At 44.6% G+C, this 27,101-nt stretch overlaps 1 protein-coding gene across 1 annotated transcript in view; it reads right to left on the reverse strand.

Moving 5' to 3' along the window:
- Positions 1-27,101, reverse strand: part of CHP1 (calcineurin like EF-hand protein 1) — a 64,271-nt gene that overhangs the window by 18,795 nt on the left and 18,375 nt on the right. The window contains exons 3-4 of the mRNA XM_088462048.1: positions 12,000-12,080; positions 1,488-1,615 (exon numbers count right to left, since the gene is read on the reverse strand). Of these exons, the coding sequence (XP_088318174.1) occupies positions 1,488-1,615; positions 12,000-12,080 (209 nt within the window). The remainder of the gene's footprint in view (positions 1-1,487; positions 1,616-11,999; positions 12,081-27,101) is intronic.

The raw sequence follows: 27,101 nt of genomic DNA on the forward strand, positions 1-27,101 counted from the left end.
CTCCTTGGAAATGTGTGAACCTGACATTTGCTATGGCTTCCTTTGCTTTGGTTGGTGGATGTCATTTTTATGATCTGTTCTAGTTTGAACTAGAGAGAAAAATTGTAATAAGATCACACCCAATGGTAATATCTTCTAATATGGCTCTGCACACCATGTGCATAAACTCACCTGGGCAATGGTAAACTATAGAGGCAACACACTGGCAAATATGAAGGTGATTCAAATTCTAGACTTAATTTAGTAAAATAATTTAAAACATTGTGCCAATGTGTACACATACTGCTAACCAACTTTGGTACGTGTGATCGAATTTCAGGATGTTGACAATGAAAAGGGGGACAGTGTGATGTTGAACCCGGTATGCCGATATGGTATAGCACTGTAACCATGTCGGCTTTGGAACTTTAAGCACAATGCTTTACCACAATGTCCCCATTCTCATTGGCGATCACACGTACCAAAGTTGGTTAGCAGTAAAAACATTTGCAACATTTTTTTTTTTACTGGGGTAGAAAATAAAATTCCCTACCTTAAGTAATTAAAGACACATATCTGAGCTTTACATTTGTTCTAGATTACACATACACACAGTGCTTATAATTAGCATAGTGCCACCCAAAACATGACAAAATAAAATTAAAACGTTAAATTTCTATGTTCTGGTCATTGAATTGGTGAAGTTATAATGGGAAGTTCAAGGGGAAGAGGCACCAACTGTGTACGGCATATTTCAAACAGGCTGAGCAGGAATTAGATTAGGGGAGTGTGGAGCAGGACGGTATGACCCCATCAGGGGAATCAAAGTGGCACATGGAATTTAAGCTCAAATGTTTATTTTATCTCTATTTTTGCCATTTGGCGAATAGCTCTTCATTGAAGAACCTAAACCTTCATGATTCCCCAAGGATTTGTCTGATTTGCACCTCAGGAGACCCCATCCTGTTTTGCATCTTTGTATAGTCAGTAACATAAACCAGAGATTCCCAAACTCTGACATTACAGTCAATAGATTCTCAATCTGACAAAGGTAATCTGTATACATTTTTATTTTTTTAAGCCCTTTAAAAAGACAAATATCCATTTTCATATCAGCTAGTACTATGTGCATAGTAGGAGGGGGGAGAGGGAATCAGCCAGCCCAAGCAAATAGTCTTACTGGTAACACACAGATGTTAGTGCCACTTTTAGGCTGGCATATTTGCATATTATCTCTAGGAAGTGTAGCTTGGAAATTCCCCTGTGGCACATGCTGCCGGTAGGCACGAGCAATCACAGGTTGTAGTTGGTCACTCAAGAGATCTGACCATAGGGCTCAGAGCTGCTGCATCACCTCCCGCGTCACTGCAGCCTGTTGGTGTATATGCAAAGTGACAGCACACTAAGGCCCATCATGGTCAGATAATACAATAATGATCAAAACTTTCTATGTGTATCAGTTACTTCAGTGGTTATGGGACAATGTTAAGAGGTAACCTTCATCTTACACAAGAGTTTATTGTGTCTACTGTTCAGAGGCTCCAAGCTGCTGGGATCTTTGGTCTTCTCATTATCTTCAATAGGTCTGAAATGAGCCAGTGTCCTCATAAAGCCACGGAAATTTACTTGGTCCTCCCTGAGGAAATAGAACAAATAATGAGTGATAAGCGATATAACTTTACAGGTGAAAATGGTATAGGCACATTTTGAATAAACGTTATGTCACCACAATTGTGTTTGTTACATAGTAATATAAAAAGACACAAAGTTAAACAAAGCTCATAGTGTAACAGTTGCCAATTTGGCCTCACAGAAGAAATGGAAGGTGAGAAATATTTCCCAATACAGAAAAGGGTCCATCTGATAAATGCCCTGGATCCATCACCCCAATAAAGTCCTGTACAAACTATAGCCAAGATACCTTCCCCTGTGAGAAAAGCATCAATGGCACAGTGGTTAGCATTGCTGCTGCACAGTCCTGGGGTCATGGGTGGGATTCCATCCAGGGCCTTATCTGTGTGGAATTGCATGTTGACCACTGCTAGGACTCTCGTAGCAGAAGGTGATCACTCCTAGAAGCCAGGCTTTTGTTTTCACTGTATTGACCTGTGAGTGTAGAGTTGTATTACAAGCTGAGAGCAATGCAGGGAGAGTGCATGGTGGCACATATAGCTTCATGGATTGGTTTAAAGCTGCAAATAATACTTCCACAAACAAGTACAGTAACAAGGTAAAGTAGTTAATTCTGTCTGTGCTCACACCATTTTATAATGCTGATTAAGCTTTGTTATGCTTAAGTGAGACCGTGCTTAATCTGTGGGTCATCTAAAGGACAATGAACCTCAAGGTGCGTACACACTAGACGATGTGCTCACGATGCGATATCGTGAGCAATTTCCCTTGAACTTGCTCCTGCACTCCAGTACACAATGTGCAGCAAAAGCGGAATGATGTGTCACAAGATCTATCGTGCACGATTTAAAGACTCGCCGATCTTTAGATGGTGCAGGATAGCAGACAGATTCTTGCACAGATCAGGGATATCCGTGATGCATGCATCGGGCTGTAAAAAAAATTAACAGATGCACAGACGGATCAGTGAGATCAGCCCCCGCCCCCCCCCCCCCCCCCAAAAAAAAGAGCAACCAGCCCCGGGGTTTAGTGGCCCAGTGCAGGCTGTGGAAAATACGGGGGGGCAACCAGCACTGCATTTAATGTATGTTTAATGAACTTACTTTGTACAGTGAGTGTGTCCTGTGTTTATTTTAATATTGCTTTTGCTGTGGAGCTACAGGCCCGTAATGCCCGCATGCTGGTACTTGTGGCTCTCTAAGTACAGAGCATGCGGGGGAGGCTTGCTGGGACCTGTAGTTCCACAGCAAGAGAAATATTTCAACACTTTCAAATGTACTACACTTTCAACCCAGCACCCACCACTTCAGGGGAGCCAGGGATAGCCCCAGGCTGCCATCTGCCTAGGTCTGCGGGTCCCTGGAGAGGGGGACCCCTTTATAGAGGGGGGGGGGTCCCCAGCTCCCCAGGGATCCCCAGCCTGGGCCGACTTGCAGTCAGGGTTAATGATTCAGCCAGGGGACATTGATAGGGTTCCTCTTGCTGTGGCATTAGCCCGCTGCGATAAAAAGTTTGGTGATGTTCAGGATACAGGGGAAACCTACGCAATATTTTCCACTGTATTTCCAGAACCAGGCCCGGATCAGAGCCCAGTGGTGGTTGTGCTTAAATACAGGGGAACCCTACATAATTTGTCCCCTGTATTTTGCACAATCAGCACTGGGTCACTAAGCTCGGTGCTGGTTGCTCTTTTGGGGAACAGGTTACAGGTTATTAATTTTTTTTAGACATGGATGCACGGACGGGGATCAATCCATGCATCTGTCTTCATGCTTGCAGCACGGATCTCCCTGATCCATGCCTGCAAGAATCGTTTGCAGTTCCGAACGACATATCGTTCAATCATAAAGACTGTACGATATGTCGCCGGATCGTGTACGAGATTGGCAGATCTAGTCTGCTGTAGGCAAGATCTGAAGATGCGATGTACGACCTGCAGGGAGGCGCATTGGCATCGTGAGTGGGCACTGACTATTTGGACATAATTTACATGATCTGTCGTTCCGATGCGTCAGAATTGGGCAAATCGTGTAAAATATCGTCTAGTGAGTACTCCCCTTTAATCTACTACTCTTCCTAGGGTACCATTTAGACTTACAGCAGCTCTTGCTAGGACTTTGTCCTCTGCACCTCCAAGGTGCTATGTTGCAACCCTATGCAGAGACTGATTTGCCCAGGGCTGCTATGCTGACTAGAAGCACCGCAAGTTACATTAAGAGCTGCAAAAGGGTGCAAAATAATTGTTGTATGCTGGGAAAATACTTCCTATTTTTGCATGTAGCACACAAATACTGTGCTGCGTTATTACACTGCATCTGAGCTACAACAATTGTTTTTCACAATTAGGCATTGTGCATGGTATGTAAACCATATATCAAGTTCAACTAAACTAGGCATGTCAAACTCGCGGCCCAAATAAAGCATTTTATGCAGCCCGACAGTGCGGGCCCACACCCCTGCCGCGATCGGATTTCAGCTCCAATCGGGCAGTGTTTACTGTATTGAAAACTGGGAAGGCTGTCCCTAAAGCTATCGGACACTAAAGAAGCCTCTGATCGCTTTAGAGGCCAGCGTTCTTAGTGAAGCAGTGCACGGGTGAATGGGTGACGTCATTTAGTCACCCGCGATGACTGAAGCCTGCTGGTCTAGATCTAGTTAGATCCAGTTGGCGGCAAAGTCTACACAGGAGCGCTGACGACATGGTCTGGAGGTGCCTAGCGACCAGCGTGAAGAAAGGCAAGTATTGTGGTTGATGAGCTGTTGCAAGGGGGAAGCAGTCAGGAAGCCGACCGCCGGCTACCCGACTGTCTAATCTCGGCAAGGGTTAAATGACAGGCGTGGAAATCCCGACGCAATTAATTTTACCTACGCCGGGAGCCTGACGGCCGACCGGCTTCCCGATCGAAGGTAAGCAGGGCACGGACAGCCGCGTGGGGTGGGGGGGTTAGACACCCCCACGGGAGGGTTTGGATTAGGCACCGCTGGGGGAAGGTTATGGTTAGGCACTCCCCCGGGGAGTCTAAAGGTGCCCACACACATACCGACTTGCTCCCAATCAGCTAATGTACACGATTTCCCCTTAACTCTCCCTGAACTCTCCCCAGGCAGTCGTGGTCACGATTTGGAGTTAAAAATGTCCAATCTGATATAAGATCTATCGTGCAGCCAGTGCATTGTATCCCAGATTGGCTAATCTGCCCTACAGCACGGCAGATCTGAAGATGCGATGTACGACGAGCGGGGGACGCGCATCGGCATCAAGTGTAGAAACTCACGATTTGGCCATTTTTTACATGATCTGTCGTCACGATTCGTCGAAATCGGCCAAATTGGATGAAAAGTCGGTATGTGTGTGGGCACCTTTAGGTTTAGAGTGCGGGACAGTGGAGGGGTGTTAGGTTTAGGCACTTGGAGGGGGAATTATGGTTAGGCACTGGGGGGGGAGGTTAGGGTTAGACACCCCTAAGGGAGGGTTAAGGTGGGGGAATAGATGAGGCATACTTACCTAGAACTCTGGATTTGAACCACCATGCAGCCGGCCGTGATTCATACCGATCCTGTTGCCAGGTCGGAGGGTGTGGTTGCTTCCAAGATCCATCAATCTGATATTTAGCAGCGCATGAAATATGCAGGTTTAAGGGAGAAAATTAAGATGGACTGGAGAGGATATTAGAGATTGGAACATCAGCCAGTAAGGGGTGATATAACTGAAACAGGAAGAGTCTGAAAGACATACAGTAGTTTGGGCAGGACATTAATTTTAGTCACATTAATGCTACCCTGGGGAACATTATTTCTATGTACCATTCATATAGGAGTATGACAATGCTTTCATGTAAACAATGGAGACACTGAACCAAAGTAGTAAAAATATGAGATATGGTAAGAACTTACCCTTGTTATCTCTATTTCTACGAAGTCCATAGGGTTCCACAGGATACCTTGGGGTATAGGTGTGACGTCAGTCGCAGGGCACCAAAGAGTTAAGCTTTCAGCCTCCCAGGATGCACTAGGTCCCCCTCCTATACCCCGCCCCCAGGCCAAGGCACCTCAGTTAGTTACCAAGCCATAGGCCGGAGGAGGAGAAGGAAGAGAGAGAACAAAGATCTGGACACATACAAGAATCACATTCTCACCAGAGGGAGACGGAAAACCGGTGACCAGAGCAAAGCCCATCTGCAGCACAGGTGCGACAGGGCGGGAGTCCTGTGGAACCCTATGGACTTCGTAGAAATAGAGATAACAAGGGTAAGTTCTTACCATATCTCATATTTTCTACTTCAGGGTCCATAGGGTATCCACAGGATACCTTGGGGATGTCCCAAAGCAGTATCCTTTAAGGGTGGGGACGCTCCTGTGCAGAAAGGAGAATCCGCCGCCCGAAGGAAGCATCCTGAGAGGCGAAGGTGTCAAACCTGTAATACCTCACGAAGGTATGGACAGAAGACCACGTAGCAGCCTTGCAGATCTGAACTGCCGAGGCACCACGTCAAGCTGCCCACGAAGGACCCACAGACCTAGTGGAATGAGCCTTCAGAGAAGGAGGGACCGGTAGGCCTTCATGAAGATAAGCTTCAGAAATAGCCATACGGATCCAGGCTGCCAAAGTTTGCTTTGAAGCAGGCCAACCCTTTTTACAGAAGCCATAGAGGACAACAAAGCGTCCGACTTCCTAAACAAAGAAGTGCGGTCCACATAAGTCCTTAAGGCCCGCACAACATCCAAAGAGGCCTCACCCACGGAAAGACCCGGTGAGTTAAAGGCCGGAACAACTATTTCCTCGTTAACCTGAAACTGGGAAACAACTTTGGGGAGAAACTCGGGCCGAGTGCGGAGCACTGCCCTGTTCCCATGAAAAAAAACCAAGAAAGGGGGTCTACAAGAAAGAGCCCCTAACTCAGAAACACGTCTGGCTGAAGCAACGGCCAGAAGGAAAACAGTCTTAGCTGTTAGCCATTTAATATCCACTGAGCCCAGTGGTTCAAACGGCGGTCCTTGGAGAGTCCTCAGGACCACAGCCAAATCCCAAGGCGCCACAGGTGGAACAAAGGGCGGCTGAATACGGAGAACACCTTGCATAAAGGTGCGCACATCCGGGATTGTAGCAATCCTACGGTGAAACCAGACAGATAGGGCCGAAACCTGTACCTTCAAAGAAGCAAGGCGAAGCCCATGATCTAGTCCCGCTTGCAGGAAGGCGAGAATCCGAGACAGACGAAACTCCCGCGGTGCATAACCTCTCGGTCGACACCACTGGAAGAACGTATGCCACACGCGATGGTATATCCTCGCGGAAGACGGTTTCCGAGCTCGTAACATGGTACACAGCATAGAGCTGGCAAACCCCCAGGACCTCAGCATGGCCGTCTCAACAGCCACGCCGCCAAAGACAGCCGAGTCAGGTCCGGGTGAAGACAAGGACCCTGAGACAGAAGGTCCGGTCGTAGCGGCAACCGCAGAGGACTGTCCACGGACAGACCCTGAAGGTCTGAGAACCAGTGCCGTCTGGGCCACGCGGGAGCTATCAACAGGAGCGTCCCTCCTTCCTGTTTGAATTTCCGGATTACCCGTGGAAGAAGGGAGACCGGAGGGAACAGGTATGCGAACCTGAACGTCCACCGGACGGACAGAGCATCCACCAGAGACGCCCCTTCGTCTCTTGTGCGAGACCCGTACACCGGCAACTTGTTGTTGTGCCGGGACGCCATGAGGTCGATTTCTGGAAGACCCCACCTGTCCACCAGTAGTTGAAAAACGTCCGGGTGCAGGGACCATTCCCCTGGATGAACGTCCTGGCGACTTAGAAAGTCCGCCTCCCAATTTAGCACTCCCGGGATGAAGACCGCTGATATGGCCGGAAGATTGCGCTCCGCCCAAACCAGGATCCGAGAGACCTCTACGAGAGCCGCCCGACTGCGAGTTCCTCCTTGCCTGTTTATGTAGGCCACGGTGGTAGCATTGTCCGACTGGACCTGCACCGGGTGACCCTGGAGAAACCGCTGTGCCTGCAGGAGAGCATTGAAGACCGCACGGAGTTCCAAGATATTTATTGGAAGCTCCGCTTCTGTCGGTGTCCACCTGCCCTGGAACAAGTGTGGACCCGAAACTGCTCCCCAGCCTCGAAGACTGGCGTCCGTTGTCAACAGGACCCAATTTGGAACCCAGAACGGACGTCCCTTGTTGAGGTGGGTCATCTTTAACCACCACGCAAGGGACAGGCGAACCTCCGGGGTGAGCACAATCGTCTGGAACTTCAGAGACTGAGGCAGCCCGTTCCACTTGGACAGGATCAGGTGCTGCAGAGGTCTAGAGTGAAACTGGGCGTATTCCACCATGTCGAACACCGACACCATGGAGCCCAGTAACCTCATCGCCGAGTGTAAGGACACCCGGCGGCTGTGCAGACAACTGCGCACCCTTGACTGTAAAGCAGAGATCTTGTCCTCCGTCACGAAGATCCTTTGCTGTCCCGAGTCCAATAAGGCTCCAAGATGCAGAATCCTCCGAGACGGGATTAGAGTGGACTTCTGCCAGTTAATTAGCCAGCCGTGCCGTTGCAGCAGTGCAATGGTCAGGTCCAAGTGGTGTAACAGGAGCTCTGGAGATCCTGCCACCAATAACAGGTCGTCCAAGTACGGCAACATGCGGACTCCTTGCAGCCGCAGAGAAGCCGCCATGACCGCCATAGCGTCCTGTATGTCCAATGACACCATGTAGTCCCCAGGTTCCAGCGCCAGAATGATGGACCGTAGGGTCTCCATCCGAAACTTCGGGACCCGCAAAGACTTGTTGAGTGCTTTGAGGTTGAGAATCGGACGATATGACCCATTGGGTTTCTGTACCAAAAATAGATTTGAATAGAAACCCTGGCCCCTCTGGGAGAATGGAACAGGCACTATAACTCCAGCCTGGAGCATAGTGTGCAATACCTTCCGCAGCTCCGTAGCCTTGTTCCGGTCTGATGGTAGACCCGTGGTGAAGAATCGAGCCGGGGGTCTGTGCCGGAAGGAGAGGGCGTACCCGTGAGAGACCACCTCCAGAACCCAAGTGTCTGTCGTAGTGAACGACCAACACCGGGAGAACTGCAGCAGGCGGCCTCCCACCCTGGGATCCCCCAAGGGGAGACCCGGACCGTCAGGCCGCAGGCTTGTCATCTGGCTTGGGGGCCGGACGTCTGGTACTCCATGCCTGTTTCCGGGGCTTGCCCGATTTCTTAGGGCCAGCCTGTCGAGGAAACGACTGTGGTTTGGGCCTGCCCTGGGCCCTAGATGACCGAAAGGACGATGGTCCAGAACCAGAAGGAGCAGCGGCCGACGGGAGACAAGCAGATTTGGCTGCCGCCAGCGTGGCCACAATCTTATCCAGATCCGGACCGAAGAGAACTTCTCCGGTAAACGGCAACGCTTCCAGACCTTTCTTGGATCTGCGTCCGCCTTCCAGGATCGCAGCCACAAGGTGCGACGAGCAGCTACCGCTGCTGAAGAAATTCTAGACACCAGAGTACTAATGTCTAGAGCCGCCTCGTTGATGTAGGTGGCCGAATCACGGAGATTGCCAATCAACTCCGCTTGTTCGGCCGGACAGTCGGATTCAAAAGAAGCCTCTAATGAATCCGCCCAGCGCTCCATCGCTCTGGCAACCCAGCAAATGGCCATAGCCGGCCGTGCTGCCCCCCTGCAAGGGAATAAGCGGACTTCAGGCAGATTTCTACCTTGCGGTCCGTAGCATCCTTAAGGGAGGACATGGATGGCATCGGCAATGTGGCACTACGGACAAGACGGGTCACGTGAGAATCCACCTGTGGAGGGGATTCACACTTAGCAAAATAATTATCCGCGAACGGATAAGCCACCGCCAGGCGTCTCTGCGGCTGGTATCTTTTGCCAGGTTGTTTCCACGCCTCCTCTAAATGGTCCACCAACTGACCCGAAAGAGGAAAGACTGTGGCATCGCCCTTCACATCTTTGAAAAAGGCATACTTAGATTTAGCCGCTGGGGGAACTTCGTCCTCAATCACCAAGGCTGTGCGGACCGCCCGAATAAGTCCAGGAATATATACTTTGGACTTAGCATCAGCGTCCTTAGTATGGAAAGGTTCCTGATCGTAAGGATCCAGAATCTCCCCATCATCAGACGTCCCTTCGTCATCCTCATAAGGAGCGGACAGAGACGCCACCGGCCTTTTATGAGGCCGCATCACAGACTCCCCTTGCAATACATCCGACAAGTGCTGTAAAGAACTCGTCAGGGAGTTAACCCACGCTGGCTCCTGAGAACCCGGGAGCGGGGAAATAGGGAGACTGTGGGGTACCACCAATTGTCGTGGGAACCCCTGCATGGGTGACGACACCACAGACTGCTGGGACAAACCCATCGGAGTAAACGCGGGCTGCGGAGCTAACTGGCCCACTAAAGCTGTTAACGCCTGAGCGAAACAAGCCCAGGGCGGCTCCTGTACCGGTGCTGTAACCGTAATAGGCCGCGCCATGGACAACACTGCCGGCAAAGGCCCTCCGCGCTACCCTCCCCCTCCGCTAACGGTACTTTGCACGTGGTACACTGTAGCCGGAGGGGAAAATCACTTTCAGACATGATGGCACCACGTATGTGACCTCTCTCACCAATTAAGTATTAAATAGGCGAGAGACCACCCTGCAGCACCGCACCGCAAGGGCTTTAGCAGAAAGAACAGGGACAGTAATAAAGCTGACAGTTTAGTGAAGAATAGTTACAGGCAGCGCTAGCACAGTCACATACAATGCAGAGAAATAACAATTCCTGCACTAACAGCGCTGATCACTCAACTACACAGACACAGGGCCTGGTAGGACACAGCGCTGCATACACAGACCTGAGCCACAGCGGAGGAGAGGTATGCGGGGGGACCCAGACCACGATGCTTCCTTCCAGACTTCCAGCAGCGTTCACCATGCGTTGCAGAGAAGATGGCCGCCGAGGAGCAGAGAGAAGCTGGCCTGGGGGAGGAGCGCTGACACAGGACCAGTCAGCACAGTGCAGAGAGGGCTGTGTGCAGCGGGGGAGGCGCCGGCTGTGAGACAGGGAAGGCGCGCTCCCCTGGCATGCATTTAACCCCTGGGACGCCGCAGCGCTACCGCTCTGCTGCGGTCCGCTGTCCCAGGGGGTAGTGGAAGCGCAGGTTGGTCGCCTGGCTCCACGCTGCAGCCAGTCCCCAGGGAGCCCCCTGCCTGGGGACTTAGGACCATGTGATCAGCGGGGACCCACCGCGGGACCCCGCTGCTTACCTCTGTCCCCCTTGAATCCGGCCATGGTCCGGAGCATCTGGGGTCACCGCTAGCTGTGACCCCAGACGCCCACCAGCATCCCCGGATCAGTACCGGCGTTCTGGTACCGGCGGGGTGTAGGGAAGACAGCATGGACGTCAGGACTGACTGTCCATGCTGTTCATCCAGTTGTGCAGCCACAGCTGCATGAAGAATAAGCTTCAGGGGCTCTTCTAGCCCCCACTCCAACAGGTGCACCCGACTCCGGCCGGGCACCAAACTAAACTGAGGTGCCTTGGCCTGGGGGCGGGGTATAGGAGGGGGACCTAGTGCATCCTGGGAGGCTGAAAGCTTAACTCTTTGGTGCCCTGCGACTGACGTCACACCTATACCCCAAGGTATCCTGTGGAACCCTATGGACCCTGAAGTAGAAATATGTTCCAAAACTACAAATTTAAATTCAAAAGAAAAAAAAAAAAAATCAAAGCAGAAGAAAGTCTTTTCTTTACTGCCTCACCACATAGGTTGGGAGATGTGCCATAATCAGACAAAATAGGAAGGACTTACAGAACAAAGTGTAATCGCACAACCCATAGGTTAACTGAAAAAAAACAAACAAAAAAACTGTAATCTCCATACCTTCATTTTAAAGTTAGCAAGATGCTCCACAATAGAGAATTAGCAGGATAGTAATTACAGGGGGGATAACAAAATATGTCAGGACCAGCTGCAAACTACTAAGGGACAAAAATACAAAATGTGTCCAGTAGCCCTCAGGGGACACTTATTTGCAGGTGTTAAAGCCTCCACCAAATGGAGTATGCAGCTCCAAATAGACCAACTAATGAAATGAATATAAGAGGTGTGCTATAGCATCTAACACAACTCTAACGCCAAGTAACATAGTAATCTGTGTTCACTGCTAGAGCACCCCTCTTTAATTCATTATATTCGTATACTACTGAGGTGGTTTTCTAATGTTGACACTTTATGAACTTTGGAAAGATAAACAATAGGGAATGTTAAGTAAACAGTCAGAGCACTGCAGAATTTACTCCTTAATCTTATGTGTAACCTGAAGTCTATTATTCATGTGCCCAGTTACAAACCAACCAAGAAAGAGGAAGCAAAATACACTGTACTCACCCTTCGATGAAAAATGCATTAATAATTCGGTCCCCCAAAGGGTTAATGGCTAGTTCCGGTATTCTCTGGAAATCTTCTCGGCTGTTTGAGATAAAAGAAATAGGACTACTTAAAAAACAAATGTTATACAAAATGCAACATGATCAGCAGTTTCATAGCCCATCTTCAACATCCACTGACCATATGTTAAAGGAGTGGTTCTCAAACTGTCCTCAGGACCCCACACAGGTTACGTTTTGCAAGTCACCCAGCAGGTGCACAGGTGTATTTATTACTGACACACATTTTAAAAAAGATCCACAGGTGGCTATAATTATTTCACTTGTGATTCTGTGAGGAGACCTGGAAAACATGCACTGTTTGAAGGACAGTTTGAGAACCTGTGCCTTAAAGGACAAATAACTTAAAGTTCTCACGGTTTAGAGAATCAGAAAAATGTACCTTACACAAAAAAATACAAAAATAAATGGTTCTTTATAATGCAATTGCATTGCAAAGTAGTAATGGAGACAACCAGTTCACATGATATGTATACATTTCACACCACACTACCTGCTGAATAACGGAAGCAGTGGTGGGCATATTACAAGTTATTCACCAACAAGTGGCTAAATCTATTAAGCGTAAAACAAACTTTCAGGAGAAAGTCACACAAACCACTAAGCTCTGAGCAATACAAGATTGCTGAATGACATTATTATCGAGAAAGTGCCTTAAGCAAATGTGACACTTGTGCATTGCTGCAGTAAATCAGCCCATACATAGTAAGGATATAAAGACACCTATTTCTTTTAACCAACTGAATCAGCACTTAATGTAGCAAGTCATGACAAGCACACAAACATAGCCCCATATCTTGTGTACCAATATACACATAGGTACAAGATCTTTTATCCCGAAGGCTTGGGAAATAGAATATCTAAGATAAGGTGAAGGGGATTTAAAAATTTGGAACGTTGTGCCCTAAAATAGATAAAAAGCACAAGAAAATTAGTATAAATGATCAATTATAAATTGAATATTTGTGTTATCATTTAGATTTGCTCTTTGTATTACATTGTGTATTGGATTTTTCTTCAATCCTTGCCCCCCCAATTCAATTTTTTTGTACTGCAACCCTTATGTTTAAAAATGTGATGATACGCAAATATGTTTTTTTTACCAAGTACAAATAGTATAGGCACTGTCCATTCTGCATTCAAGTATGCACGTCTCCCCCATTCTTTAAAAAAAAAAAAAAAAACACCCTTAATCCTTACACGCGCTACAGCTACCGACCCATCTCTCTCCTCCCTTTTGCCTTTGATCGTATTGATTAAAAACAGCCTTACCCCCTGTTTTTCTTCCCGCTCCATGCTTGACCCATTCCAATCTGGCTTCAGTTCTTACCAATCCCCTGAAACTGCCCACACGAAAGTCAGCAATGACCTCCTTGCTGTCAAATCCAAGGACCACTACTCTCTGCTTATTCTCCTCGTCCGCTCTGCTGCTTTTGATATTACGGACCACCCTCTCCCCTCATGCAAATTCTTCAGTCCCTTGGACTATGTCAAATTGCCCTATTCTGCCTGTCCGCTTCTGACAGTTCCTTCTCAGCCTCCTCTGAGGATTCCACTCCCCACTTCCACTAACTGTAGGTGCCCCCAAAGGGTTTGTTCTTGGACCTTTCCCATTCTCCCTTTATACGTCGTCTTTAGGTGAACTCAGCTATTTTGGTCTCCATTTTCATCTCTATGCTGACACTCAGATCTGCATTTTCTCCCCCTCTCCTATCTCTTCCTGGATGTCCCAGCACTTTCTTAAACTTAACATGTCTTCGACTGAGCTGATCCCGCATAACCTCTTCCCACAATTTAATTAATTATCTATTGACAGCACAACCATTTCCTCTGCCCCAACTGCACTTAGAGATAATCCTGACTCCTCCCTCTCCTTCAAACCACCCATTCAGTACCTCTCGCAGTCCTGCTATTTCCATCTCAGAAATATTCCAGGATCAGACCCTCGCTCACCCGGGATATTACCAAGACCCTCATCCACTCACTGGTCATCTCTAGATTGGACTACTGTAACCTCCTATCTGGCCTCCCTGGCTCCCACTTCTCTCCACTCTGTCCTCAATGCTGCTGCTCAGTTCATCTTCTCCATAAGGTCTACATCTGCCTTCCATTTTCAGATCAGGCCTGTAATTCAAGGAGCAACATTCTCTTTTTTGTACTCCGTTTTTACTTTCTAGAACTCCTTTATGGCAGCATCTTCCTAGTAATAAGACTATTCTATATCCACCAAAATTAGTGGATTTTCTCTAACAGGATTTACTACTACCAGGCTTGCATAAAAATCTGGGGGTTTTTTTGGATTTAAATCAGATTTTTTTTGTTAAAAAATTTTTTTTTTAAGCGGTTTAATTTTAGATGTTTAAACCTTGTTTTAGTAATAAATGAACTTTTGAAGTGAGAACAGTAACAAAATGAACACAGTAATAGAATACACACTAAACAGTTGCATCAAGAAGTGCAATTAGGCTCTGAATTTCACTCAGTTGTTTGAGTCTGAGTCAAACATGTACCTGCCTTTGTCCCCATCCTCAACAGAAAAGGCTCTGTAGAATGCAATCAGCTTAGCTGTTTTTTCATTTCCCAATCTGTTGCGTGTTTTGGATTGTACAAAACCGTACGTTGAAAAAATCCTTTCAATTCCTGCACTTGATGAAACTGCGGTGAACATCTGCTTCAGAAGATTTACTACAGAAGTGTTTAACTGAAATTGAGCTGCGTAGGACATCCACCAGGCTAGAGGAGATACTTGGTGTCCACTTCAAACATGTATAGTGCAAATGGTTTCATGGATGCACGAAAGTTGATGATCAGCATAATTTGACAATTGTTGGCATGAGCAAACTTTATAGCAGTCTCCATTTCAGCAGGACTAAGATTTTTTCTCCTTTACCTAGGATCAAGTAGATTAACCAGCAAGTGGGCATCTGTGAGTGCAACTTTTAGCTATTGCCTTTGCTATCTTTACTACATTGCTGTGGTCTTCAAGATCATCTAACAGCTTCTTCCACACCTGAACGACATCACTGATCATGCAGTTGAGTCTCTGTGCACGATCCAGAGCTACATCGTTTGATTTAAATCGTGCAACCCTGATTACTACACTTAAGAACATCAGACTTTCCTTGCAGATACACTCCTTCTGTAGCAGTTTTCCTCACTGACACTATAGGGGGGGTGGGGGGAATTCTTATCGATCAGAATGCATTCATTTACTTTTTGTGGTGTACTTTTTTTGGCATGCTGGACACTCATTCCAAAGGAAGAAAAAAAATAAAAATAAGGAGGACTGATGATACTTCTGTAAATGTTTGTATATGTTGTACTGTCAACACAAAAATGCCAACACTTTAGAAATTTTATTTAAAGCATTTTAACTGTGTCGGCATCATAAATATAAATATGATGTTGAGTGTCAACTAACTCCGTCCAATTATAATCTTGGTGGCATTCCATTACCTTGTAATGTTGAATGTCCAGCACACAAATGGGGGGAAAAAAAAAAAAAAAAAAGTAGTTACCCAACTAATATTGAACATGATTTTGAAAACAAACCTTCATGTAAAGAAAGTTCTACAGTCAGGTGCATAAATATTGGGACATTGACAGAATTTTCAGATTTTGGCCTCTATTCACCACCACAATGGCTTTGAAATTAAACAAACAAGATGTGCTTTAACTGCAGACTTTCAGATTTAATTTGAGGGTAATTACATCCAAATCGGGTGAACGGTGTAGGAATTACAACGGTTTCTATATGTGCCTCACACTTTTTAAGGGGCCAAAAGTAATGGGACTATCAACTCAAAAGCTATTTCATGGACAGGTGTGGGCTATTCCCTCGTTATTTCATGATCAATTAAGCAGGTAAAAGGTCTGGAGTTGATTCTAGGTGTGACATTTGCATTTGGAATCAGTTGCTGTCAACTCTCAATATGAGATCCAAAGAGCTGTCACTATCAGTGAAGCAAGCCATCATTAGGCTGAAAAATCAAAACAAACCCATCAGAGAGAGCAAAAACATTAGGTGTGGCCAAAGCAACTGTTTGGAACATTCTTAAAAAGAATGAATCCACAAGAGAGCTCAGCAACAAAAAAAAAAAAAAAAAAACCCGGAAGACCACGGAAAACAACTGTGGTAGATGACAGAAGAATTATTTCCCTGGTGAAGAAAAACCCCTTCACAACAGTTGGCCAAATCAAGAACTCTCCAGGAGGTAGGTGTATATGTGTCAAAGTCAATAATCAAGAGAAGACTTCACAAGAGTGAATATAGAGGGTTCACCACAAGATGTAAACCATTGGTGAGCCACAAAAACAGGAAGACCAGATTAGAGTTTGCCAAACAACATCTAAAAAAAGCCATTACAGTTCTGGAACAACATCCTATGGACAGATGAGACAAAGATCAACTTGTACCAGAGTGATGGGAAGAGAAGAGTATGGAGAAGGAAAGGAACTGCTCATGATCCAAAACATACCACCTCATCAGTGAAGCATGGTAGTGGTACTGTCATGGCGTGGGCATGTATGGCTGCCAATGGAACTGGTTCCCTTATATTTATTGATGATGTGACTGCTGACAAAAGCAGCAGAATGAATTCTGAAGTGTTTCGGGCAATATTATATGCTCATATTCAGTGAAATGCTTCAGAACTCATTGGACAGCGCTTCACAGTGCAGATGGACAATGACCCGAAGCATACTGCAAAAGCAACCAAAGCGTTTAAAGGCTAAAAAGTGGAATGTTATGCAATGGCCAAGTCAATCCCCTGAGCTGAATCCGATTGAGCATGCATTTCACTTGATGAGGACAAAACTGAAGGAAAAATGCCCCAAGAACAAGCAAGAACTGAAGACATTTGCAGAAGAGGCCTGGCAGAGCATCACCAGGGATGAAACCCAGTGTCTGGTGATATCTATGCGTTCCAGACTACAGGCTGTAATTGCCTGCAAAGGATTTGCAACAAAGTATTAAAAAGTGAAAGTTAGATTTAGGATTGTTTAGTTTGTCCCATTACTTTTGGCCCCTTAAAAAGTGGGAGGCACATATAGAAACCGTTGTAATTCCTACACCGTTCACCTGATTTGGATGTAATAACCCTCAAATTAAATCTGAAAGTCTGAAATGAAACAAACAAGATGTGCTTTAACTGCAAAGCCATTGTGGTGGTGAATAGAGGCCAAAATATGAAAATTCTGTCAATGTCCCAATATTTATGCACCTGACTGTACATACAGAAGTTTCCAGTATAACAGACAGTCCATTTAGGAGACAGACATTAAGTAATTTGTGGACTGTAGAATGGTTCTACATCAATTTTACCTTGTCGGCAAATTGGGTATTTTTAACTTGGTTTTTCCCTGATCCTCCCCTGAGAAGTTGCCGATCATTAGAGTCCATCGAACTGCGAATAAGATTGCCTTACGGCAGACTGGAATCGGGGAATTGCCCGGCAGATGTATGGCCCGCATAACTTATCACTGCATAAGTAGCGATTACATGTCAATACCTGTGTTGCACAATTGCAATAAGTGACCGTTTAATCTTCCCACATCAAGCAGTGCAAAGTTCGTTTCTTTACCATTTTCTACCATGAATAAATAGTTTAATAAAAAGGCCAGCGAGATAAGTAATACAGGGATAGGCAGGCAACACATCAAAGCATTGAGGTTGTAGATTAATAAAATATAAAATTGTGCGCATAGCAAGACATTTCTCTTTGTTTCAGCCACTAAAAATGACAATTACCGTTCCAAGCCAATATGTCTACTTTATTCTGCATAGTAAATCCAACCCCTCGTGCCAAGCCTGTAGACAGAATTTTAAATTGTCTACATCAGCCAGATTAGAAATGTACTAACATGTAAAACAAGCAAATGCGTTGCAATAGATAAAATAAAAATATACCCCATTGCGGTATAACTTTTTTTTTCATTAAAAAATCGTGCAAACAGGTATAAGAATGTTGTGCTTCTGTGCAAAATTATAAGTTTACAGATATGTCCTCATACACCTACAGTAGCCTAAATACGCCATGCGGCATGTTAAATCCTGAGCAACTCTGCTTGTGTCAAGCATCTTTTATGCCTGAAAACACGTTTCAGTCACAATCGGATGAGACAAACCACTTCCTGAGACAGCACTGATCCATATGATATGTGAGACTTGTATAATCTGTGTGCACCAGAGTCTGTATATGAAGCGCAACTAAAATTTGGCCACGGCATCATAGCACTTCATATACAGACTCTGATATGCTACACTTGTATATCTATGTGTGACAGAGTCTGTATAGTGCTATGATACAGCGGCCATGGCCAAGTTTAGTTGCACTTCCTATACAGACTCCGTCACACACAGATATACAGTGTCACATATCAAACTAATCAGTGCAGTCTCAGGAAGCGGTTTGTTGCATCCAATTGGTTTCCTTCCTCCCTCCCTCTACTACCAGTTTCCTATCTTACCTTTATTATGGTTGAAGTCACTACAATAATTTCTATGGAAAGGTAAAATGAGAAAATTGTGGCGAAGTCATTTTCTCAAAACCACAAATGATTTGTATTCTATGTTATGACTGACATACCTTTGTGATATATTTGTTTGTGTATCATGATTTGATGACTTCAATAAACACATTTTTGATAAAATCGGACAGACAACTAGCAGAACCCGCAACAAATTCAGATTATTCCTATGAATTAAGACTACCACTCAGCTTCAAAGCACTTCAGTTATACGAGGGAATAACAAAAAAAATGCTGAGTAACAGACCAGTGATCTACAATCTGTATGTTTATCTATTACTTAAACATTTGCTGTGACATGAGATAGTATGTACATTACACATTCACAATGGAGTGCAACAATATACGGTGGCCCGCATCGCAAGGGTTACATTTTAATTTGAACATTCTCAAAACTGGTATCATGTAAGACGCTTACATAGACTATCAGAATTTAATAGCACTTCCTAAAGTCTATAACAAAGGGTAGTGTGCCAATACACACATTACATTAAGTAGGACTACTAATGCTTCCTGTGTACCAGTTTTATTTGGAACGCAAACATCTTGAAGATTTTATCAGCACAAAAGTAAACTTGAGTAGGAGTTTAATGATATTTCTGAAACTAAAAGCACATTATACACATAAAGGAACATTCATTCATAACACCAAACTAGATCCATTTATCCATCAGAAGAGAGGAAGAAAAAAAGTCTTACCATTAAATTACATTTAGACTAAAGCGACAATCAACGATGCCTGCGAGCAAGCGCCATTGTTTTTATAAGCATTCTTAAGGGTTGTGTTTCAACAACAGGTGTGTTTATACCTTTAATCTTTTTGGGGGTACGGCACCCACAATACAGCTGCATAGGTATATAGTATGACGAGTTGACAGGACCCCATTATAGTTTGGGTATATCTCGTCCTCAAGGGAACAGGGAAAGGACTAGAAAAGTACTGTCCATTTAACCACTAACATACAATTAAGAACTAAAATGCTGATTAAATAGATATTTAATTCATGGAATTCTGTGTTGAGTTACTGGGGAGATTGGGAAATAAATTAAATGCTAGGAGTGAAGATAACTTATTTCTATAAACTCTGGAAAGGTTATGTTTGGAAAAGAATCGACTTCAGTTGTAGTGATTAGATAATATAATGGAATATTGATAAATGATAATTTATCTGTGGTCATTTTCTCTCTTCAAGGGGTAGACTCAGTTAAAATAAAATATATGTTAATGTAATGTCCTCTTGTACCCTGAAATACCTAGGAGTGTGCCTGACTAGAACCGAAGATGTAATTGAATGCAGTTATGCCCCCTCTTCTTGCCACTTTTGAAGCAGCCATGAAAGGCAGGATGTGTCATGAAGTATCCTGGCTGGGGAGAGTAGGCACCTTTAAAATGATGCTCTTGCCAAAGCTGTTGTATCTGTTCCGTACTATCCCCAGAGTCCTCCCTAAAGTCATGTGCAATAAATGTAATAAAGCCATAGGCCGTTACATCTGGAAGGGGGGTAAGCCAAAGATAGCAAGAGCAACTCTCTCCTTACCTAAACTGGAAGGAGTGGCGTTCCCAGATATAGAGAAATATCAGTATGCCTGTTTGTTAAACCAGGCGAGAGATTGGTTTGCGGAGGATATTAGGTAACATGTGAATTATAGGCAGTAAACCCCTTAACCCTTCCAGACTTATTATGGCTCCCTATCTCCGCACAACCTCCAAGTTCCAAGCACTCTAGTTCAGTTAGTGAAACAATACAGGCGTGGAATAGACTCGTTACTAGGTGCAAAGACATTTCTTTACTGACACCAGCACTCAACATCTTGTATACTGTAGCTAGATTAATTGGAAACTTACAGGTGGAGCCTTGGAGGGCTGCAGGATTGAACTCCCTGGGGGATATGATGGCTGGTGGAGGAATGCCCTCCTTTTCTGAACTTCAGAGTAAGGCCCTCATTCAGAGCCGTACGCTCTGAGCAGAGCGCACGCTCTGAATGAGGGCCGCCCTCCATAATTATGGAGCGTCCTCCTGGACGCTCGTATAGCTGTGGGTCACCACCCACAGCCTATACGAGCGTGCAGTTTGATGGCCGTGATGGTCTTGACCATCGCCACTGCGAGCCGGAGCCTGCGGTTGAGTTTTTCAACCGCAGGGCCCGGAGTGATTTTGACTATCAGATCCAAAATCACTCCCACTGACATCACTAGTGATGTCAGTGGGCCGGCTTCTGACGGTAGGCGTTCCCTTGGGAACGCCCCGTCAGGGAGGCTCGCCCCCGGCACGCCCACCAAAGGGGGTGTGCTGTCAATCAACATCGACAGCACGCCCCCTTTGATCAGACACAACGAGCGAAGGAAAGTCCTTCGCTCGTCGCGTCTGGCGCATGCGCACGACAGAGCTCCCGCCGTCGTGCGCATGCGCAGTGCACAACATCGAGCGGACAGCCGCTTGCGAGTGGGTCTGAATCAGCCCCTAAGTTCAATCTCCCAAAACAGGATTTTTTCCAATATCTCCAGATACGGCACTGAGTTCAAAGCTTGTCCCACCTTCAAGGCCCAACATATATCTTTACCAGAGTTTATAATGAACCAGTTCCAGTCCTTTAACCATAAAGGTGGCATTACATGGTGGCATCAACTTCTAAAAACGGAGAATAGTCCAAATAAATTCATCTGCTTACAAAAATGGGAGGATGATTTCTCAAGATAGTTAGAAGAGGATTGGGAAATAATTTTTCATACATGTTTTAGGATGTCTCGTTGCATCAACCACTCAGAAATGTACTTAAAAGTTACTCCATAGATCATACTTCACCCCTGAGAGAAACACAAAATTTGGCCATCCATTTCTAAATTTTGCTGGAGGAAGTGTGGAGAGGTGAGAAGTATTTTCCATATATTTTGGTCTTGCCCTCTACTGATATCTATTTGGTTGGAAGTATTTACCATGATTGGGGACATTACAGGAGTGACAATACCACTGGACCCAGTGGTTGCGCAGTTTAAATTTTTTTCCTTGGGATTCAAAAGGGAGGGAGATAGGGATAGTATATATAAGTATATATATAATGGGCATGTCCTGATTTCTACAAAAACTGCTATTGCGCAGATGTGGAGATCAGACAGCGTACCCGGTTTAGGCTTCATAATAAATAAGGTTCAAAGTCATTGCGATTTTGAGACAGCGGAGAGCAAATACTCTACTGCGGTCTCGTCTCCCCACAAGCTGTGGTTTAAATGGAAAGAATAGAGAGTCAGGGAGGACATTCCTTGAGATCTGGTCCAGTTGATCTTGGAATTCTTCATTCCCCTTCTGATACTGATGCTTCTTGAGCTCTAAACATGTATTATTTTGATGATATATAACAGCTTTATAAATATGTCGCTTTGAAAATGTGATATCTGTAATTAACCCCTGAATGTGTACTGTCTAAGATTCTGCTATTTTACTCTTTAATTATTAGTATTTTATTGTTCTATTTTATTTACTTTATCTAATTTTATTCTTCATTTCTGTACCTGTTAAAAATGAAACTCAATAAAAATCTATTGGTAAAAAGAAAAAAAAAAAAAATTGAATGTCCTTCCTAAATTACTGTACCTATTTCAGACCCTTCCTGTGGCAGTCCCTTCCCAGGTTCTCACTTCTCTTCAATCTTTTTGTTGTACATTTGGAATAATGGGTACCCTAATCTACATAGGGAGGTCCTTGTCAAGAGGGCTACAGTTGAGGGACTTGGCCTCCCGTCGATCTCCAAATAACAGCCTTCCAGTATCAGTCAGTTGGTAGCCTGGCACTCTCCAAAAAGGTATTAAGATGGTTTCGACTTGGAAAGTGATCTTGGTGAAGTGGCCTCTGTATCTGACCTTCCATGGCTTCTATGCAAATACCAACCTCCCTCTGCCCTAAGAGTTCCTTCAGTAGCTCTCACTTTCAATTTGGGAATCTCTTGCCACCATGTTTGCTTTCTTTACCTACCCTTCCCCTTAAACACCCTTATGGCATCGCCACTCCTTTCACCATGGTCAATCATCCGATATGGCTGCTCTTTGCTCTGTGGCTGCCATAACTTGCTTTCAACATGTCCATGACAGATTTGCTGCACAATCCTTTACAGAAATTTAGGAGAGAGACTTCTTCCACTTCCTGCTTTTTATCAGGATCTTCAAGTTCGTAATTTTGTTAAGTTATCCCTTAACACCCCAGACACTCTTCGCAATCCTACAGCAATGGAACGTTTTTGCATACAGTATACTGACCCACAGATAGAGGCAATCATCTCCAAGTTATATCATTCCATTTTAACTCTGGACCTTTTGCCTTTGGCTGCCCATGAATCTTTTGGGAAACAGATTTGGTTGAATCCCTGTGAGAGGGCACCTGGGAGGTGATGCATCTAAAACATTTCAAAATGCTCTATTAGTGTCTCCATCAAGAAGAACTCCTATGAAGTATACTCCCGTTGGTACCTTGTCCTGGAACACCTACACCAAATGTACCCTTAATGCTTCTGATTTATGCTGGTGCCAATGTGATCAAGTAGGCTCTTTTCCTGGTGGACTTGTCCACATATTAGGCCTTTTTGTGCTATGGTTCAATCACTTACAGCCTCGGTATCCAGTTAGCCCTACTTTCACCTCGGCTGTTTCTATGTGCCCCAGTCTGCCAGTTACCTAAACATGTTAACAACTGATCCTACATATATATATCTTCTGCTGTGAAATACCAAATTGCTGGGGCCTGGAAACCATCCTCACCCCCGTCGTGTCAAGAGCTTCACGTGAGCTTGGTTTGTGGCTAAAATCTAATTTATATCTAACCTCCAAAACACAGTGGATAAGTTTCATTCTGTTTGGTCTCCTTGGTATAGGGCCCATAATGTGACCCTTCCTGGCCTCACTTGACCACAAACTCTGTTCTCACCATCTTCAGTACACATCCTCACTGCTGTTTCCTTCCTCCCCCCCCCCCTTTTTTTTTCTATTCGCTCTCCTCCTGCCTCCCTTAGCTCTGCACAATTTTGCCCCCTGTTTTACCACTTCTTTTGCTCTTTCCAGCCCTCTTGGACCACAAGGCGCATATTTGCAAAAAAGTTTTTGCCTTTTCATCCGAAAGCTCATTTGCAATCCTCCTCGTTCATCATAATCAACACTGCACTTATGAGAGTTAGTCTCCTAGACCCCCCTGCCCTTTTTCTTTTTTATGATTATTCCCTACTGGGCCCACATCCGCCATACTGTCCCTCAATACAGGTATTTGCTGATTTTTACAGTTGACCCTTCTGCCATTTATAAAATTTTCTACTATGTTGGTAGTAATTTACCTACATGACAAATTGTACTGAATGCTCTTAAGCCACATACACACTAGACGATATGCTGTTTGAACTATATTGCTAAAAGATTTCCCTTGAACTTTCTGTAGTACAGGACAAACAATATTGGGTGTACACACTGAAAGATATTTCAGTGAAGTCATCCTGGCACATCTCTGAACAGGCAATTCTTGACGATATCGTCCAAATTGGCCGGCATGTACGGACGACCAAAGATAGTTATTGTCCAGTGGGAGCGCGCATTGTTGGTCGTTCATTGCATACACAGTGAACGATATATCGTTAAACTATATCGTTTAAAGATATTGTCTCGTGTGTATGCCCCTTTAAATCTCATTGTTCTCCTAAATGGGTTTTCTGCATACTCAATAAAATTATACGAGTCGAAAAATTAAAATGTTTCATGGATGGTATGATTTTCATAAATATTTAGTTTGAGACGGTGAATTGTCCTTCGTACTGTAAAATATCAAGAGATAGAAGTTAATCCCTTTTCTGCTTAAAATTGACCTTTTCTTTGTAAAATTGTTTTAAAGGCACCTCACTCATCTGCTGATCTTCCTTAATTTTAAAATCTAACAAAAGATAATTTTATGGATCTAATTAGAAGATCAGCAAGAGTGCATTTTAGAAAAGAATTTACAGTTGCTCTCCACCTTTATTTGATTCTATCCACTGATTGTATAAACCATATGCCTCAAAAAACTTTGTCAATAGTTATGATAATTAATGTTTCATGGATCTTGTTATAGCACCTAGGAGCTTCATTTGGGCAGACTAACTAACTATCATACTTTACTTTTTAGACTTCCAGAAAATATTTATCGCAATTTTTTCTCCCGTTTATGGAGGAAAAGCTTTTATTTGGTCTCTTATCGTTTTCTATACCAAATAAAACTGTAGATATCTTCATTTTGTTATGGGTGTTCTTTTAGGGTGGCTCCGTGGACCACGGCTCTCTATTGAAATAACCTTTTGGTGCTTACTAAACTACTCCTGCTTATGTGTAGGTTATGCCGCCCACCTCCTACTTTGAAATGGTTCATATGAGTGCTCTTAAATTAGCTTTGTGGAATGTGGGCGGCATTATCTCACCCATTAAGCACAAAAAAAAATTAAATCTTGTGTATTGTCAGAAACCGCGTTGTGATGTCTCTATTACAGGAGATTCATCTCGTTCCTAAAGAGGTTGACAAACCTAATATATCTCAGTTCCGTGTCCTCTCCTCTGCCTCTTATAACTCGGGGAGTAGTTATATTGTTGCGCAAGACTTTAGAGTATATTATTCATTGCATTGTATCTCATCCCGGCGGACATTTTATGCTACTAGATGTGTCCATAGAGGGTTCCCACTATATTTTAAGCTCCCAAAAGCTACTTAAGCTGGGTACACTGGCAGATATATTGGCTGATTAATTGATCGCCCAATATATCGCGTCCCCGTCGGTTAGTGTGTACAGACGATACGTTGGCTACAGACATATCTGTCCACCCATACACAGGGGTGCAGAGAGGGGAAGGGGGGAGCTGCGTGCGGGTACTACTTTCGAGTCCAGCACCGCTCCCCATCAGCCTAGCACACGCTGCTGTGCTGACTGGGAGACTGTCCGAGGCTGCTAAAGCAGCAGCCTCCTATGCCAAAGGGGGAGCAAACAGCTCCCCCCTCCCCAGCGCCGCAAACAGGGTTTTTCTAAGGGAGCGGGGCCACACCTTCCGATTAGGCCATGCCTCCTACCACCTGCCGGGACCCGCTGTAGCATGCAGATTATGGTCGTTCATACACACTGAACGACCATCATCTGCAGATATATTTGTCAGGTGTGTACCCACCTTTAGACAAATGAGAAAACGGGAGGGCAACTCACCTAGCCACTGTTTGTTTAGAACATCAGCTTTTTAGGATAATGTTCTTTAATAATTGTGACCTTAAGGGCCGTACGCAATTAACCGTGAAAAGTTGGAATCCTTAAAAAGTATTGCCGATTGCGACTTTGCAATTGAATACGGAGATAAGTTTCCGCCTGGCAAACACTTTGCATTGCATACGCTATGTAATAGGCGAAAAAGACTCGCCTCTGAATAGGTGGAGAAAAAAAAAGTGCAAAACCGCTATTTTGGGGGTGCAAAGGTGGAGAAATCACTCAGCACCCTTGGGACAGCCCCACAAAGTATAACTGCATTAAAAAAAAAAAAGTGAGGAACACCCCAAAAAGCACTTTGAAGATGGGGGCAAAAAGTGCACAGTGAGGGTACAAACTTAAAAACTAGCGAAATAGACTTGAGGGTTTTTTTTATTGCAGGCGCTTGCCGAAGGTGCGTTTAAGTTATTTAAACTTAACTTTATCGACTTTAAACCATGCATGCACCCATTTTCAAGTACCCAAAATTTGCCAGGACTACTTATTTTCACCCACTGCACAAGTGGTGAATAGCATTAAGCAGTTTTTTTGAGTAAAGACGCTAATTAGAAGAAATGGACACCTTAAGTACCCCAAATAGCTTTATTAGGGCTATTCAGGGGCATGTACATTGATCCCCAATGTTACTGCATCTTTTAGGGGGGTGACAGGCTGTTGTCCCCAATTCTGTCAGCACTTTGCCCGTTTTGCATTCACTGGGTTGCGTTACTGCGTCTTATGGAATTGACTAGGGCAAATCGCGTGATAAGTTTCTGCGGCTAAAATAGGCGAAAAGTATGGCAGACACAACTATCACAAATGCAAATTTAATTGAGTACGGGCCTAAGTAGAGACCATAATTATGTTATAAAACGTATAATCAAAAATGGTCATATTAGTTTGTTTGATTCTTTTTTCCCCTTTGCTTGTAGTACCAAATTAGTCATTATTCATCTATGCTATTCGACCTAGGTCAAAACATTGGATAAGACTACATTGTTGAGTTTAATACTACATAGGCCTTCTATACTGCGATGCTATAATTTGTCTTTACACCTATCTGGGACAACCATATTGTATTCTTTTTTTGTAAAATTCTTTTTTCAGAGCACAAAAAAAAAAAAAAAAAAAAAAAAAAAAAGGGAAAAGAAAGTCTAGTAGCGCATACTTGCGTTATGGTGCTCTAGTTAGTAGCTGGAACATCCGGTAAGGATTTGGAGTGTAAACGTTTCATAATGGGGCGCAAGTCTTGATCAATCAAGCACGTCAGATCTATATGACCATCTTCATC

This window comes from Taudactylus pleione, unplaced genomic scaffold, assembly GCF_031769625.1.
Source record: "Taudactylus pleione unplaced genomic scaffold, aTauple2 ptg001138l, whole genome shotgun sequence".
Lineage (NCBI taxonomy): Eukaryota > Metazoa > Chordata > Amphibia > Anura > Myobatrachidae > Taudactylus > Taudactylus pleione.